The sequence below is a fragment of the Gekko japonicus genome, unplaced genomic scaffold (genome assembly GCF_001447785.1).
Source record: "Gekko japonicus isolate JY-2015 unplaced genomic scaffold, Gekko_japonicus_V1.1 scaffold1477, whole genome shotgun sequence".
Lineage (NCBI taxonomy): Eukaryota > Metazoa > Chordata > Lepidosauria > Squamata > Gekkonidae > Gekko > Gekko japonicus.
Genome location: NW_015161995.1, coordinates 226655 through 242598, shown reverse-complemented (window position 1 = coordinate 242598; position 15944 = coordinate 226655). Strand labels below are relative to the sequence as shown.

Here is a 15944-nt window from a genome sequence, read left to right as displayed (position 1 = left end):
GTTCCCCCCCCCCCCGTCCTCCATCGTCCCGGAGGCGTGTGGAGCCGCACGCCCTGGAGAAGATCTCTCCCCCCCATCCCTGCCTGCCTCAGCTGTTCTGCGCGGCCCAGGCAGAACCCCCCCATTTTCCCGGAGGTGTGTAAAGCCAAAAGAGAGAGCTCCATATATTGCAAAACATCAGGTTTTTAGTATTCCTACCTAAATCTTCACCCACAAAAGGAGATGCTGCCATGTTAGAATGTGATAACTGGACAGGGGTTAAGTACCACCTGGAGATGACTTTATGTCTGTATTTGTGTATTCGATGCGGTGGAAAGGTAAACTGAGGAGTTCTAGGATATAAATATTGTGGATGAATAAATGAATGCCAGTCAGGCACTTGTAACTTTGTATTATGTTTGGTTCTGATTCCTGGTGATTAAGTAGGTTTGCAGAAAGTGGCTTCTCACTTTTGAGACTTCTCTTCACAGGATGTTTCCTCTGTCATTCTTTTCACTGAAAACGGTGATGAATTAATGGAAGAATAACATAATTTCTGCTTGCCCTCCCACCTTCTTTGCAGTTGGAACCACTGACCTAACAGGGATATTTCAGTCTGAGTGAATAGTATTGTATATTATTGTGCTTCCAGGCTTATGCTGCTGATTACTTTTTTGATTTAAACAACTGAGCCAGTTAGCATTTTTCCCCGTGTAGCTTTTTCTTTATTACATTTCTGTTCCACATTTAATGCCAAAAATTGGTTCCTGGTGCAGCTCGCAGGAGTCAAAGTCTGATGCAAATGACAGTGTTCAAGATAAAATATTCCTCTGGAAGAGAATTCTCAGCTTCTGTTTCCAAGCTTGAACCCATGGTGGCTTCCTGCCTTCCCTCTGGCCTCAGTGGTGGCTGTCAAAAGTGTGTGTGTGGGGTGTGTGTGTGTTGCTGCTGAAGCTGGATTTAGGCACAATGATGGGTGTTTTGTTTGAACATTCTCCAATTTGCATGTCCTAAGAGAACAAAGGTTCAGTTAACTATCTTGTAACAAGTATTTATCCATTTTAAATGTTGAGCTCAAACAACAAATGGTCCAAGTAATGTTATTTATAGACTGCAATTTTGTTCCCCCCCCTACTTTCTGCAGAGGATGACAAATAGCAGCAGTTCCCCTAGCCTTCTCAATGACAGTGCCAAGTCGTATGCAGGCCATGGTAAGAGGGTTTTTGTTCTTGAATCTGTTTAAAAATTTGTTTTAGCATACTGCTGTTATTATAGGGGAAATAGTTGAACAGGCTCTTTAACTGGAACACAAGACGTTAAAAGTTTGACTTCATTTAGTGCTTTTGGGGAGGGTATGGCTTCTAAAAATATTTCTGCAGTATTGAGCCCTTCCTCATATTAATATGAAGGATGTACAAAACATTTTAAAGCAAGAAACTCCTTTTAAAGCCGAAAACCCCTTTGTCCGGTATCCAAAGAGTTACTGTAGATGCAAGCAAAGACTTGGACATACTTGGGAAATGCTGATGCTTTATTGTGGGAGAGGGATGGAAGATCTCTTGTCTGCTCACAGATTGCCTTTGAAAGTCCCTTTAGTTGCAAAAGATGTTTAAATTGGGTGGAGGTGGAGAGTTTAGCCTGAAAGCCCCTTTGGTGTAGGTAATACAGTTGTTTTGGATCTGATCCTTGCTAATGAAGTGTGACAAGTGGAATAAGTTTATTCCATGCATATTAAATTCCAAATAGTTAGAACTACCTTAACACCACTTATCTTATTATCATTTTGTGGCTAGTAAGTAGCCATATGAAAACAGTTTAAAGTCACTTTATTTCTCAGATGTTTAAAATGTTAGAATATTTCTCATAGTGTACTAATTATACTTGGAGTATACTTGGAGAAATATCTTTAAAAATCAAGTGATGGAGGTGATGCTGGCTGGAAACAGAAGGTTTGGTTGGTATTGATTGACTAGACTAGCTTTACATAGTAAATCAAGGTAAGAGCTTGGGGGCCTGGCACGGTTAATGGATAAACAGGTTGGTGCTGTTGCTAGAAGTGCCTTCTCTCAATTGCAACTAGCTTGTAAGCTGGCCCCTCATCTAGACTCTGCTGACATAGCTACCATAACTTCCAGACTGGACTATTGTAATGAGCTCTACATGGGACTTCTTTTGAAGACAAGACATCGGGGACACTCCCATTGCTAAAAACTGCAGCCAGCCAGTTAGAACACACCACTCCAGTCTGTGTTAATTGCACTGATGGCCTACTTGCCTCTGGGCTGAATTCAAGGCTTGTTATTACCTTTAAAGTGCTTCACAGCCTTGAGCCCTCCTGTTCATCAAACCCCATCTCCCCGTACACCCCCTGCGCCTCCCTTAAGACTATCCATACATCTGTGGTGTGGTCATGAACCTTTTCCATGATAGGCCCAGTGCTCTGGAATGGACTGCCAGAGTGGGTGAGGAAAGCACTGTCACTTGCTACATTTATTGCACATGAATGCATGACAGTCTTACTCCAAAGTGCATTTGGAGGAGGGTAAATTGCTTCAGCGGATTTGGCTATGCATATTTGAAATCCTATGTGTTTTAGATCTTGAGTGATTTTAAATCTGTAAGTTGTGTGTTTTAATCAATGCTGTTAACTTGGGCTGTTGTAACTTGTGTCTGCACAACTTGGTTGCTGCATTGTTAGCTGCCCTGATGTCTGAAGAGATTAAGCAGGATAGAAATTTTGTAAATAAGTCTAAAAATGCAATAAATATATGAACTGGAGTGAATCCTTGTGAATATGGAGGATGTCAGACCATTAGAGGTGGACAGTTCACAGGCTTGCTACAGGCATGTGTTAGCTTTTGATTTTGATTCCTGGCTACTGTGTACTTTGAATATACATTTTTCAGCTTGTTTTTGCATCCCTGAGAGCTGACCTATTAAGTTACTCTCCCTGTCCCTGCATTACTCTCTGCTGCCCCATCCTTACCCCTTCCATCTGTTGTCAGAGAAACTCTGACAAATATACCCCCTCCTTGCAGCTTGTCAGTGTCCCATTTTCTCCTCAGCAGCTGAGCTGTGGTTGAAGTGACATCACAGCTCAGCTGTGAACTATGGGGGGAACTGTTAAAGAGCTGTGGGAAGGGAAATGCAAAACTTAGCTCCACCCCCTCCTTGCATTGGCTACAGGTGGAGTAACCACATGGATTGTCTACCCACAGCCTTGCTGTGTTCTACTTTTGCTCCGGCTCAAAGGAGAAAGCCCTGAGAGCCCCACAAGTTGTGCTCAGAAAGAGCACTATATTGTTTGGAAGCTCTAAAAAGTGGGTGCATGCTGCATTCCAAGGAGTGAAAAATCCCTGTGTGTGGAAGCAGCATGCAAACCTAAATCCAGGCTTTGCAAATTAAAATAACATTTTAAAAACAAATTGCAAAACCACAAAGGATGGAGGATGTTTTTCTAGAAACCTGGGAGGGGGATGCTGATGTAGTGGTTTGGTGTAGTGGTTAAGTGTGCGGACTCTAATCTGGGAGAACCGGGTTTGATTCCCCACTCCTCCACTTGCACCTGCTGATGTGACCTTGGGTCAGTCACAAGCTCTGGCACAGCTGTTCCAGAAAGAGCAGTTTGTGTCAGAGTTCTCTTAGCCCCACCTACCTCACAGGGTTCTGTTGTGGGGAGGGGAAGGGAAAGGAGTTTGTAAGCTGCTCTGAGACTCCAACTGAAGGGCGGGGTATAAATTCAATCTCCTCCTCCTCCTCCTACGCTTTTAGAAAAGTACAAAAGTATGCACATACATGCCTCATAAGTTCTCATGAGAACACATAGAGAGGTTGCTATATCCAAGACAACCCAAAACATACAGATCATAAGGAAGTCGAGACGGGAAGGGCGGAAGTGAAAACAGGTGGAAATGGCAACACTGCAGTGGGAGATCTGGAGGGTTTTCCCTTTCCCCTTGAGCTGTCACAGGTCATCAGTTTATTCATAATGCGTACAAGGAAAATAATGATTAAATGTCTTCTAGTTACTGTTTCAAGGATTTACATTGTTACAGTAGTTGTTACATAGTATATTGTACAATCTTAACATTAAATGTATAGATGTTTGATTATTTAATTCTTGACCTACCTTTTGATTCAGAAGGACCCCCAGAGCAGTTTATGGAAAAAAATTCAATTAAATTGCAATTTCTTCTCTCGTCTTTGATACTCAGCTTTGCTGTGGTGTAGTTTCTTACTGTACCCTAGTTTTCAGTTCGTAATGGTGGGTTGGCTGAAGTTTGCTCTTTTGACTAGCCACGGAAAGAGGTGTTCGGGTTGAATCCAGTGCATGCTGTGGATTGTTGTGTTATTTAGCCGTAGGCTGCTGCAACAGCTAAGCATATTCCAGCAGCAACCACACACTGAGTGGCTCATGAGAACCTGCCATAGTTTCATGTTTAATACATGAGTAATCAAGTGAGATAATTGTTTCATTTTACAAGAGAGGCACATTTTCCAGCATTTGGCGATTTCAGCCAATATGAAGTCACTGTGGTTTTTGGTATTTGACTAGCTAACCTAAGAGGTAAGTTGTGTATGCATCATGGACTTTTCATTTAATTTTTCTGTGTGACATGCCTGCTCCTTTGATCAAAAACTACTCTGTGTGATCTCTTATAAACTGGTTTGGTCAGCTGCTATTCACACCTGAGCCTTTTCTGAGCTGGACTCCACATCATGGAATAAGTTCTGGATCTGGCAAGACAGAATTGTTCAGGAGGGCGTTTTTATAATTGTAGGCTCAGTCTGTGTGGACCAGTTTGATCCAGTCTTTGAGTATTGATGCTTAATATTTACTATGTATTGAAGTTTGAAAATTACCTTGAGTCTACTATGTAAAGAAGGGTTAAACTATATAAAATACATCTGCTTACGTGCTGCGTAAAATGTTGACTACAATGTGGGTATCAATAACTGTAGCAAGTTCTGTCTGATCTCCTTTATGCAACTGTCCATGATAAAAGTGTACCCTTTGTGCCACTTAGTCTGTCTCAGCCTAAGCCATATTTGCTGCCCTGAGCTCCTTCTGAGGAAGGATGGGATAAAAGTATAATAGACAGGTACATAAATTGCGCTGAATTTATGCGTTGACTCTGGCTTCCTGTTATCAGTGGGGGAAGCCCACAAATGTGGAATGTGTAGTGTGGAAGCTCACTTATAAGAATTAAGTAAGCAAGGAAGGTGTAAATGAATGCATAAATTCATCCTGAGCATGGAAGAATGCAGAGAGTGCCACGCAGAGATCATGGCTCTGGATGAATCCATAGGGGTTGCCTGTTAGAAAGCTTTATTATCCTAAAACATACTGCCTCTGGTTCAGGTAAGCTCAGGCATGATGACTAGTTTAAATGACATGAAAATCAATGGAACTTTAAATGTGGGTAACTTTAAGTGGATTGATCACACTATGTTTTACCAATACTAGTGTAGTCTGCTCAACTATGATCATTTCTTTTCAAGAAAAACATCAGTATTTAAGTGGATTGATCACACTATGTTTTACCAATACTAGTGTAGTCTGCTCAACTATGATCATTTCTTTTCAAGAAAAACGTCAGTATTCAAGGTTTTTTGTTTTTGTTTTTTAATTTGAGGCATTACTGTGACAGTCTCAGGGAGTTTTTCAGTTGAGGCCTGTGAAGTATATAATGTTATATTTGTAGACATGGAATTAGTTGTTTGACCCTGATGTGCAGAAGCCCTCTGGCAAAACTGCCTTGGAAGTGAAGAAAAGCTTCACGTGCAGTTTGACATGGCTTGGAGCTCAGTTGCTCAAACGAAAAAAGTCAAAAAGTTCTACCGAGCATATGCAAGCCCTTAAGTGAGCCTAAAATAAAGTAATTAAAATATCTTTCTGGATCCTGGGTATAGTTTGTAAATTTAAAACTCTGAGTTTAATGTTTTCTCTCTAAATGTAGTGTTAAAATAAATATTCTGTATCTGTTTTCTTAAACTTTTGTAGATCCTCTAACTTCACCTGCTTCGTCCTTGTTTAATGACTTTGCTGCTCTCAGCTTATCTCAAAGGAGAAAGGTAGGTATTAACAAAATTTCTAAGTTTTTAAACATCTAAATAACAGAGGAACATATAGCACTGTTCACAAAATTAGCAGCTTCAAAAGATGGCTTTTGGAACCCCTACTCAATTCATTACAGAGAGAAACTGACAGCTATTGGGAGTCACATTGCTAGGCATTGTAGCTTATGTATGATAATGTATTTATATAATTGCTTTGCATCCCTGCTTCCCATAACCATCCAAGAGATGATTTACTCTCCTGTTGTACTGTATCTAGGAGCCCATAACTTTTCCTCCTAAGCAATACTTGATAAAGTAATTCTTTAGTAGGGGTGTGCAATTTTTTAAATATTTTTTTGCTTGGGTCTATTGGACCTGATTTTTTTTTAGTATTTCTGAAAAATCCTAGATCTCAATACCGGTATGTTATTCATATCTGGGATTTTTCAGAAATCCCTATTTTTTTCCCCAGGTCCAGTAGACCTCAGAAGAAAAATACTGGTGTATTGCACACAGACCTGATTGGGATGGTTTCCCCTTCAGCGTGCTTTAAACCATGCTGAAGGAGAAGCTGGCCTCAGGGTCTGCTGTGCCACAGCAAGCAGATTGCTCCCTGCGGCACAGCAGCTTCTGGGGTTGGCTTCTCTTGTAGCCCGGTTTAAACCATGCTGAAAGAGAAACCATCCCAGGCTGCACAAGAAGCCATCTGCAAGCCGAGCTGGCGTGAACAGTCTGCTCCCCCCCTCCAGCACAGCTGATCCTCGGGCTGTTTAAAGGGACTGCAGTAGAAGCCTGACAACCAGCTGAGAGGCAGGAGCAATCGACGCCCGCCTCTGTGCTGCTTCCAGATTTACCGGTAATTCCTGAATATAGCCAGGATTTTCTCAGGATTTTCTCTCCAGTTTTCCTAAGAAAACCCGGTTACATTTGGGAAGCCAAAATATACCCGAAAAATACTGATACAGTATTTTGGGTATATTTTCGTTTTGGGTGGATCCAAATGTACACCCCTATTGTTTAGGGAGAAGACTTTATGTAATGGTTCACCATAGATGAATGAAGTATAAATCATATATCGGATGTCTTGTTTTCTGATTAGCTTGAAACCGTTACAACAGTTTCAAAATTGTCGTCATTCTCTCGTCTGACTAATTTAGCTTGGACTCTCAAAAGCTTATATACCCGGAAAATCTTATCGGTCTTTAAGGTGCTGCTGGGACTCAAATCTAACTGTCTCATCTGACTGCTGTCTCTTCTTATTTGGCAAGCTAGTGATTTTGCCAAGTTCATTCTCATTTTTAGCTACTCCTGTAGTATTTTCTCTAGATTAGCTAGCTTTGATATGTTTTTCCTTTCTGTCAAAACTCCTGCAGTTTGCAATAATTGATATTGTTACACAGTGTTCTCTTATTGATATAATAATTGTTTATCCAGTTTGGCAGGGTAACAAATAATTTATTTGATGCTTTCTCGTGATGACACAAGAGAGGAAAAGCAATCAAAAGAATGCTCACAGAATTATATGAAAGCCTGTCTTTGCTGATGTTAAATAATTGATTTCAAATCTTCTTCAAGTTACAAAGAAATATCTTCCTTTTGTCTTTAGGACAGGCTTTGGTAAGGTATGTGCAGAAGAGTCATCTGATCCATCAAGGTCTCTCCCCTAGGCTGTTCCTTGCTCAAAGAGCAGTAAAAGTTATTTATCTTCAGATGAACCGAATTTGACTACTAAATGATGGGAAATTGGATCCTTACATAAGAACATAAGAGACGCCAATGTTGGATCAGGCCAAAGGCCCATCCAGTCCAACACTCTGTGTCACACAGTGGCCAGAAATACCAGTGCCATCAGGAGGTCCAGCAGTGGGGCCAGGACATTAGAAGCCCTCCCACTGTTGACCCCCCCCCCCAAGCACCAAGAAGACAGAGCATCACTTGCCCCAGAGCCCCTAGCTATACCTTGTGGCTAATAGCCACTGATGGACCTCTGCTCCATATCCTTCTCCCATATGATGTGACAGATAATATTATTCCCCTCAGTACTGCTTCAGACCAACACAGCTGCCCATCTGGATCTACTTCACATTTAGTTATCACATTGCACCCCCTGGTTAAACAAGGATTTGCAGGTTTCGGAAACACTGCAAAAATTGTATTACCCAAAACCACCAGGTCTCTGAAAATCTCCTAGGAGCATGCAGAGCCAGGAGCCTGGATGCACAGCTGCTATATATGTGTACCTCCATGATAGGATTGTGTATATGTGGCCACTGAGACTTCACAGTTGCAGCAGCTCAAAAAAGGCTGCTGTGATCCTCCAGATCGAGGCAGTTAAGTGCCCCCCACATACGTGAGCTCTTTGGCTAACTTACCCTTGGACTAAAAACTTGCCCGTGATCATGTCACTGGATGTGTATACTAGTCCTTAGTGAAGTTTCTTCAACATCAATCAACTCTCATGTCATAGAGGAGGGTAGCTCCCTTACTGAATGTGCAGGCCCTTGAGCACCTGTGAGGTAGCTCTTGAAGGCATGAAATTGCCTTATATTGAGTGAGACCATTGTTTTTTCAAGGACAGTACACTAGCAGTGGCTGTCCATGGTTTCAGAAGTCTTTCACGTTACCTGCTACTTAATCCCTTTAACTACAGATACTAGGAACTGAACTTGGAACTTTCTGCATGCCAAGCAGATGCTCTACTGCTGAGCTGAGTCACTAGTCCTTTTGGCTTCCAGGTAGTATGTTCAGGATTTGGGGAGGGATGTCAGTCATATAAGTCCCTGAAGACTTTGCTGTTACAATGTGTGTGCTGAGTGCTGCACTGACTAAAACAACAGGGACCATTGATGAACTGTTAACGTTGTCGCTAATAAGTGTGCAATCTCATATATGCTACAGAGTACATAAGAACATAAGAGATGCCAATGTTGGATCAGGCCAAAGGCCCATCCAGTCCAACACTCTGTATCACACAGTGGCCAGAAATACCAGTGCCATCAGGAGGTCCACCAGTGGGGCCAGGACATTAGAAGCCATCCCACTGTTGACCCCCCCAAGCACCAAGATGACAGAGCATCACTTGCCCCAGAGTCCCTATCTATATCTTGTGGCTAATAGCTAATACCACCGTGTAAAGACAATGACCTCCTTACTTTTTAGAATATTCAAAGCATTCCATTTAATAGCATGTTGTGGGCTTGAGCAAATCATTTCATAGTTACTGCAGAGGTTGGGAATGCCTGAACTTCTTGAAGATCTTTAGATATTTCTGGTAAAATCCTCATTCATTTCCTTATGAAAATAATTTTGCTTGGCAGATTCCCACTCCCACCCCCGAGTATCAGGGATGTAATCAAAGGTTGACATGATTGAGAACATGCTGAAGTCCAAGATATAAGCCCACCAATGACAAGATTTGCTCATCTCCCTGTGATGGAGTACCCAGTGACCAGTGGAGGAAACAAAGTACAGGAGAGCCAGGCTCTGCTGCTTCCTTCAGGTCCTGATCCAGTTGGAAGATGGGAGATTATTTTTCTGGTGGAGAAGCAATGGGAGGTGGGGACAGGAAGGAACTTGCACAATGTGTTTTGGAGTGTGGGAGGGAGAGAGAGCTGTGATGAGTCCCATGAGACACTCTGTGCCCAGAAACCCACAAGTATCCACAGAGTCCCTGTTTGAGCTCTTTTAAGTTGGACAAATAAAACAGAAAGAGCTTCCTAGCTGTTTGTTGTTTCTCTCACTCTTAGTCTGTTGAACACATCGTGCTGCTTTATACTGAATCAGGCCCTTGGCCCATCAAAGCATTGTCTATTCTGACTGGAAGCGGCTCTCCAGGGTCACAGGCAGAGGTCTTTCACATCACCTCTTAACTAATCCTTCTGATTAGAGATACTGGGGATTGAACTTGGGACCATATGCTCTCCCACTGACCCACAGTCCCTGAACAACTGATTGCAACTGATCTTTTAAAGAATGTTTGAAGAAAATTCCTGATCAGCTGTGGCTCAGCTGTATGAAATACGTGGTATGCCAAGTAACTTTGTCCAGTGCAGCTAAAGAAAGGACAGGGGTGTGTAAGTATAAGCTAGTTCTGAGGCTGTTGCTGCCAGTTTGAACTAGGAGTTTGTAGCCATTGTTGACCCTAACAGCCATAGCTTCAAAACCACCAGAAATCTGACCTCTTCCCTGTGGTGTCCAATAGCTCTCTTAGCACGTGTAAAATTATTCTTGAACATTGGCATTGCTGCTGGATAAGAGGGTGACTGCTGTAGTAAATGCAGGGTGGACCCAAGGGTTCCTCCCTTCCTTAATTGAATTATTTATTTAAACCATTTTTATGCTGTCTTTCCACCCAATCAGCAATTAAAAATGTATCTAAAATTGTAAAATAATCGAGTTAAACTCCTAAACAAACACCAGAAGGATGCCCAAAAACCATTATTAGAGGTATGTCAGACAAAAGAAGTCTTCACCTCCTGGTGAAAGACACCAATAATGGGAGGCAGATGAATCTTCCTGGAGAGGGAATTAAAATTTGCCACCTTCCCATTTATTTAGCCATCAAGCAACTCTGTGTGCCTATGCCAGAAACATGGGTGATGTGTTGGGAGGATACTTAAATTGCTGGGGCAGATACCTCTCGGATTTTGGAATCCGTGAGGCTTATTGTGTATCACTGGCTGGCCCTGGGGAACTATTTCAGTGGACAGTTCCAGGAGGGTAGCTGTGTTGATCGGCAGTAGATGTCCAGTAGCACAAGAGATACCAACAAGTTTTTAGGTTCTTAAGTTTTCAAGAACTGAAGCTCCCTTCATTAAATACTTCAGGTATCTGACAAAGAGAGCTTTGACTCTCGAAAGCCCTAAAATCTTGTCTGTCTCTAAGATGCTACTGGACTCGAATCTGCATTTATTTCAGTAAAGGATGTGTAGTTGCATTTCTTGGCAGGATTAGCGTTTTTCTTCTATTTGCATCTTCACAGATATGTAGTCTGTAAGTAATGCACTAAGATGTTGATGCAATTAGTTGTTTCATTGGGCATGCAGACGCAGGGTTTAAAGTGGTCTCTTAAACTGGCTTGAGAATATTGGCTGACTGTTCCAGGTTTGATAATTGTACTTTGTTCGGACAGTTTAAATATTCCAAATAAATATGCAGAAAGCAAGCTCAGTTTTCTTGCATGTAACTTTCTTACATCCATGGCTGCTGAACTGCTATTTTAATGCTTGCATTATCCTCTGCTTATCTATCTATATTGACAATATTAAACCATTATGATTTCTGTGTGGGACAGAGACATGCAACCGAACTATATTTACAAGCCCCTAGAGTCTCTACAATCTAGACAAAAATACTATTGTACTTGGATTTGTGATGATAGAATTGTAAAATTGTAGAATTATGCCCAATGTATGTGATTTAGATCTATGCTTTCTCTCATTTTTGTATCAAAACCAGCATGGGTTTGACCAAATGTCTGGGCGGAAGATGACTATTCTACAGTCTCCCCTCTGGACATTCCTCCAAAATCTCCTTCAACCTGTTGCTTCTCCACTTATGAAAAAGTAGCTGGGAAGGGATGGTTTTTAGTAGGAAAATAGCTGGAGGGAAGAATAAAATGAGCCCCTCATGGGATAGGGCGGGATATAAAAGCAATAAATAAATAAAAATGGTTAAGTAGTTGCTCCTCCTGTGCAAACTCAGTCTCTTCAGGATGGTGTTTTGGGGGGAGGAATAGCAGCAGAAAGTTATATCTAGATTGGATGTTAATAGAGAGAGATTATTTATTTCTTCACATTTATAGCCTGCCCTTCCCAGAGGTGGGCTCAGGGTGGGTAACAACATCATTTACACAAAAATCTTGTTAATAAAATAACATTAAAATTTAAAACACCTTCATAAATATTAAAATGGTGGTCACAGCTAATAACCAAAAAACCCCAACCCTCTGGTTGTGGGAGGTTCCTGGCCATAGCCGGTAGTTGTTAACAGAATGGCAACCCCCTCAGGGAGGCCATATATGGATGTCCCAGGGCCTGGCAGAACAGCTCCATCTTGCAGGCCCTGTGGAATTGAAGTAAATCCCGCAGGGAGCATGTTCCACCAGGCAGGGGCCAGGGCGGAAAAAGCCCTGGCCCTGGTCGAAGCAAGTTGGATGTCTTTGGGGTCGGGGACTACCAGGAGGTGTTGATCCTTAGAGCGTAATGCTCTTCGGGGCATATACGGGAAGAGGCAGTCCTTCAGATATGTTGGTCCCAGGCCGTGTAAGGCTTTATGTCACTTAGATCTACTACTTAAATATCATCCCTCGAGGCAGGGAATTTCTTGACTGGCTTTGCCTTTAGGGTGGTTCCCTTTGAGGAATATGTGTTGCTCTTAGAACATAAAAACATGAGAAGAGCCCTGCTGTATCAGACCAGTGGTCTATCTAGTCCAGCATCCTGTCTCACATAGTGGCCAACTAGTTCCTCTGGATGTCCAACAACAGGGCATAGAGACTGAGGCCTTCCCCTGCCTCCTGGCTCTGGGATTCAGAGGCTTAGTGCCTCTGAATGTGGAGGTTCCCCTCAGTCAAGAACCTAGAGGTCAATTCAATTCAATTCAAAACCTTTATTGGCATCGATCAGAATCATAAACCCTTCAATTCATGGGTTTAACACACAGCTTCCTCATTATGAGGCAGTTGCAGAACTTAGCCACCGCTTCAATAACCTCTATATTTTGTGAAGCCAGTAAACAGTACAACATTCTGTCATCAGATTGCATGACATCCTTCTTAAGAATAGCTTCTAAATAAAGTGCCCGAATGTCATCATGCAAACTACAATAGAGGAATACATGTTCAATTGTTTCAATCTCCTCTCAATCACAATACCTAACAGAGTAGGGGATTTTCTTAAATCTTCCTGCTAAAACCGCAGAGGGGAGCACGTTGAAGCGGGCCAGCATAAATGCTCTATGCAGCTGTGGGGAAGTCAAATCCGATAAGTATTGTGCAGGGGCGTTGATCGGAAAATGAGCCCATCTTAAAGGGGAGCATCTACCAGAAGCCAGGGCTCTAAGTTCTTGCATTTCAATATCAATTAATCTCTGTTTGAGCAGAGCAAAGATGTGTGTTTCAGATAAGGACATAACCTAAAGAGGTAAGATAAATAGAATAGAGGGCCAACAATAAAACCTTAATGTATATAATATAAAAAGATACATGTATGTATTAGCAACGAATTAAAAAATATATCAGGGCCCAATCACACTTCATGTATAAATACCAAAATCTTACACACAATGGCCAATGAACTTGACCTGATGCGTTTCGGCCTGTATAGCCTTCTTCAGAGATCAAACACAATGAGGAACAAGTCAGCTTGTATCATAATACAATACAATTATGCAACATGGATACAAAATGGACCAGAAAAGAATTGTTCCAGAGTGAAACCACTAGGCACAGAATAAAAGTATAACCGAGGCCTACAAAGAGGCAATCACATGCCAAATGATATTTCACTGAAAATAATTTCTGATCCAGAAAGTGCCTTCCAATGATTGTTTAGTTCAAGCCAAAGTGTCCTTGGTAAAATCGTCCCTTTAGCAAAGAGCAGTTCTCAGTCACCATGACTAGATTAACTGCCTGCAGGGTCAGTGATATGAAGCCTCCTCAAGATCTGTTAGTTTACAATAATCTTAAAAAAGGACCATCTTCTGCCCCCCAAATATCCCAAACAAGGAATTTTCCAATTTCTTCAGGCTTTCTGGAAAAGTATATATTTTGAGATTGACTTGTAACCATTGTTCATGCTTTTAAAACCTAAAATTTAATTTTACAAATGTAGATGCAATATTCGTTACTTGCATTTAAGTGTTTATGTATCTTGTAATTTAGTAGCTGCCTGCAGTTATGTCAGATAGCTTTAACATTCTTAAAAGATACAAATGAAAGGCAAACATACTTTATATGCATAGTCATATGTGTATCTCTTAACTTCATGTGGAGTATGGGCACATGTATGTGCAAGTTTAAATTTGGAGCAAAAACAAATAGTTTTAAATTATCAGTGTGGTTTAACATTGGTGGGGCTTCTGAGTGTTTAAACTCCAGAACAGCTGTACCCTCCCCTCCCTCCCCCAGTTGTACATCGTAAGGCTCTGGGTAAGGTTCTCTTCCCCTTATTTATTATTTAGAACTGCTCCATAAACAGTCTCCCTTTAGATCCATTTCAGTGAATTAATAGAAACCCATTTAATCTAGACAGGAGCATCCATGCTAGATCAGGCCAGTGGTCCATCTAGTCCAACATCCTGTTTCACACAGTGGCCAGCCAGATGCCCTGGCAGACCTATAAGCAGGGCATAAAAGCAAAAGTCTCCCCCAGCACTAGTACTCAACAGTTTGCTGCATCTGAACCATGGAAGCTGTATTTAGTCATCATGGCTAATAGCAATTGATGGACCACTGAATTAGTGGCCATTACTACATTTTGTGGCAGTGAATTCTGCCAGTTAATTACTTGTTAAGTGAAGAAATACTTCCTTTCATCTGCTCTGCCCTGATCTCCTGCCCATCAGCCACATTGGCTGTCCATGTGTTCTGGTAATAATGGAACATCAAGAAAAATCATTTTAGTTTCCCCAGCTCATACCTAACTTTGTAAAGCTCTATCATCTCCCAATCATTTTATCTCTAAAGAACCAGGCACCTTAACCTTTGATCTGTTTTGGTTGACCATTTTCTGCACCTTTTCCAGCCCTGCAGTTGAGATATGTCAGCCAGAACTGTACACATTATTATAAATTTGTCCAAACCATAGATTTTTGCAAGGACATCACAATTTGGCCGCTGTAGAAGAAGAGTAGGTTTTTATACCCTGCTTTTCTCTACCTTGAGAAGTCTCAAAGCAGCTTACAGTCACTTGTTCCTTCCTTTCCGTACAACAGTCACCTTCTGAGGTAGGTGGGGCTGAGAGAATTCTGAGAGCACTGTGATTGCCCAAGGTCACACAGCAGCCTTTAAGTGGGGAAACAAACCTGGTTCTCCAGATTAGAGTTCACCACTCATAACCACTACACCACGCTGTAGTTACTTGAATCCTTGTTTTGATTGGCATTAAACTTGCCTAGCCACATTAGTGCCTGAGTCAGGTAACTGCTGCTCATTGCATACTTCTCAAGTGATAACTGCATGCGTTGAGGTTCATGATTTTAGACTGTATAGGGACTCAACAGGGAGACCAGCCTTTGAGCCAAATCTTTGCATTCTTTCTGCGCAAGCAGCTCTTATTCTTAAATGGGTAATTGAGTGGAGCCCTTGTGCTGCTTCCTTCTTGACATTGGTGGCATCAGAATCCATATTAGCAGTGTTATTGCCAAGTTTGTATCATTTTTTAGTTTAAAGTCATTTTGGGGCTTTGGAACAGAAGTATCTAATATTGGCTGACTCTTTCCTTACGTTCAGGGTTGGTTTCAGTTTTGCTAGTTTCTTTTAACTCTGGCCCAAGTTGTTTGTGTGAGCCAAGCAAAGTCTTTCAGTTATGTCATTTTCCCCATCACATAAAAGAAACCAAAATAAAGATTTAATTGGTCTGGTCAAAATCACTCGATGCTTCTGGTATAACTTTGCAAGAACAGTTTTCTGGGTAGAGCAGCATCATGGTTGAATCTCAAGTGTCTGCCATGCCTTTGTCTGCATATCAGGTCTTAGTTCTTTAGTTGTAATTCATACTGGCAGAGCACCAAAGGCCCATTTCACGGTCTTTTTCAGGAAATACTGTTTTATACTCATGGCATGCTTCTTTAAGTGCATATCCATCTTTAAAACAATTTTGTAAAGCCATGTAAGCTTTAGGTTCTTGATGTCTCCTTGAGTACTGAATCGTTATGAATGTCTTGAACAGGGGAAATAATGTCCA

At 41.6% G+C, this 15944-nt stretch overlaps 1 protein-coding gene across 2 annotated transcripts in view; it reads left to right on the top strand.

The window, feature by feature from the left end:
- PAN3 (PAN3 poly(A) specific ribonuclease subunit) overlaps window positions 1-15944 on the top strand; it is a 69682-nt gene that overhangs the window by 16448 nt on the left and 37290 nt on the right. For both annotated transcript variants that reach the window (XM_015405411.1, XM_015405409.1), the window contains 2 exons: window positions 1124-1190; window positions 5984-6054. In XM_015405411.1, coding sequence (XP_015260897.1) covers window positions 1124-1190; window positions 5984-6054 — 138 coding nt within the window. The remainder of the gene's footprint in view (window positions 1-1123; window positions 1191-5983; window positions 6055-15944) is intronic.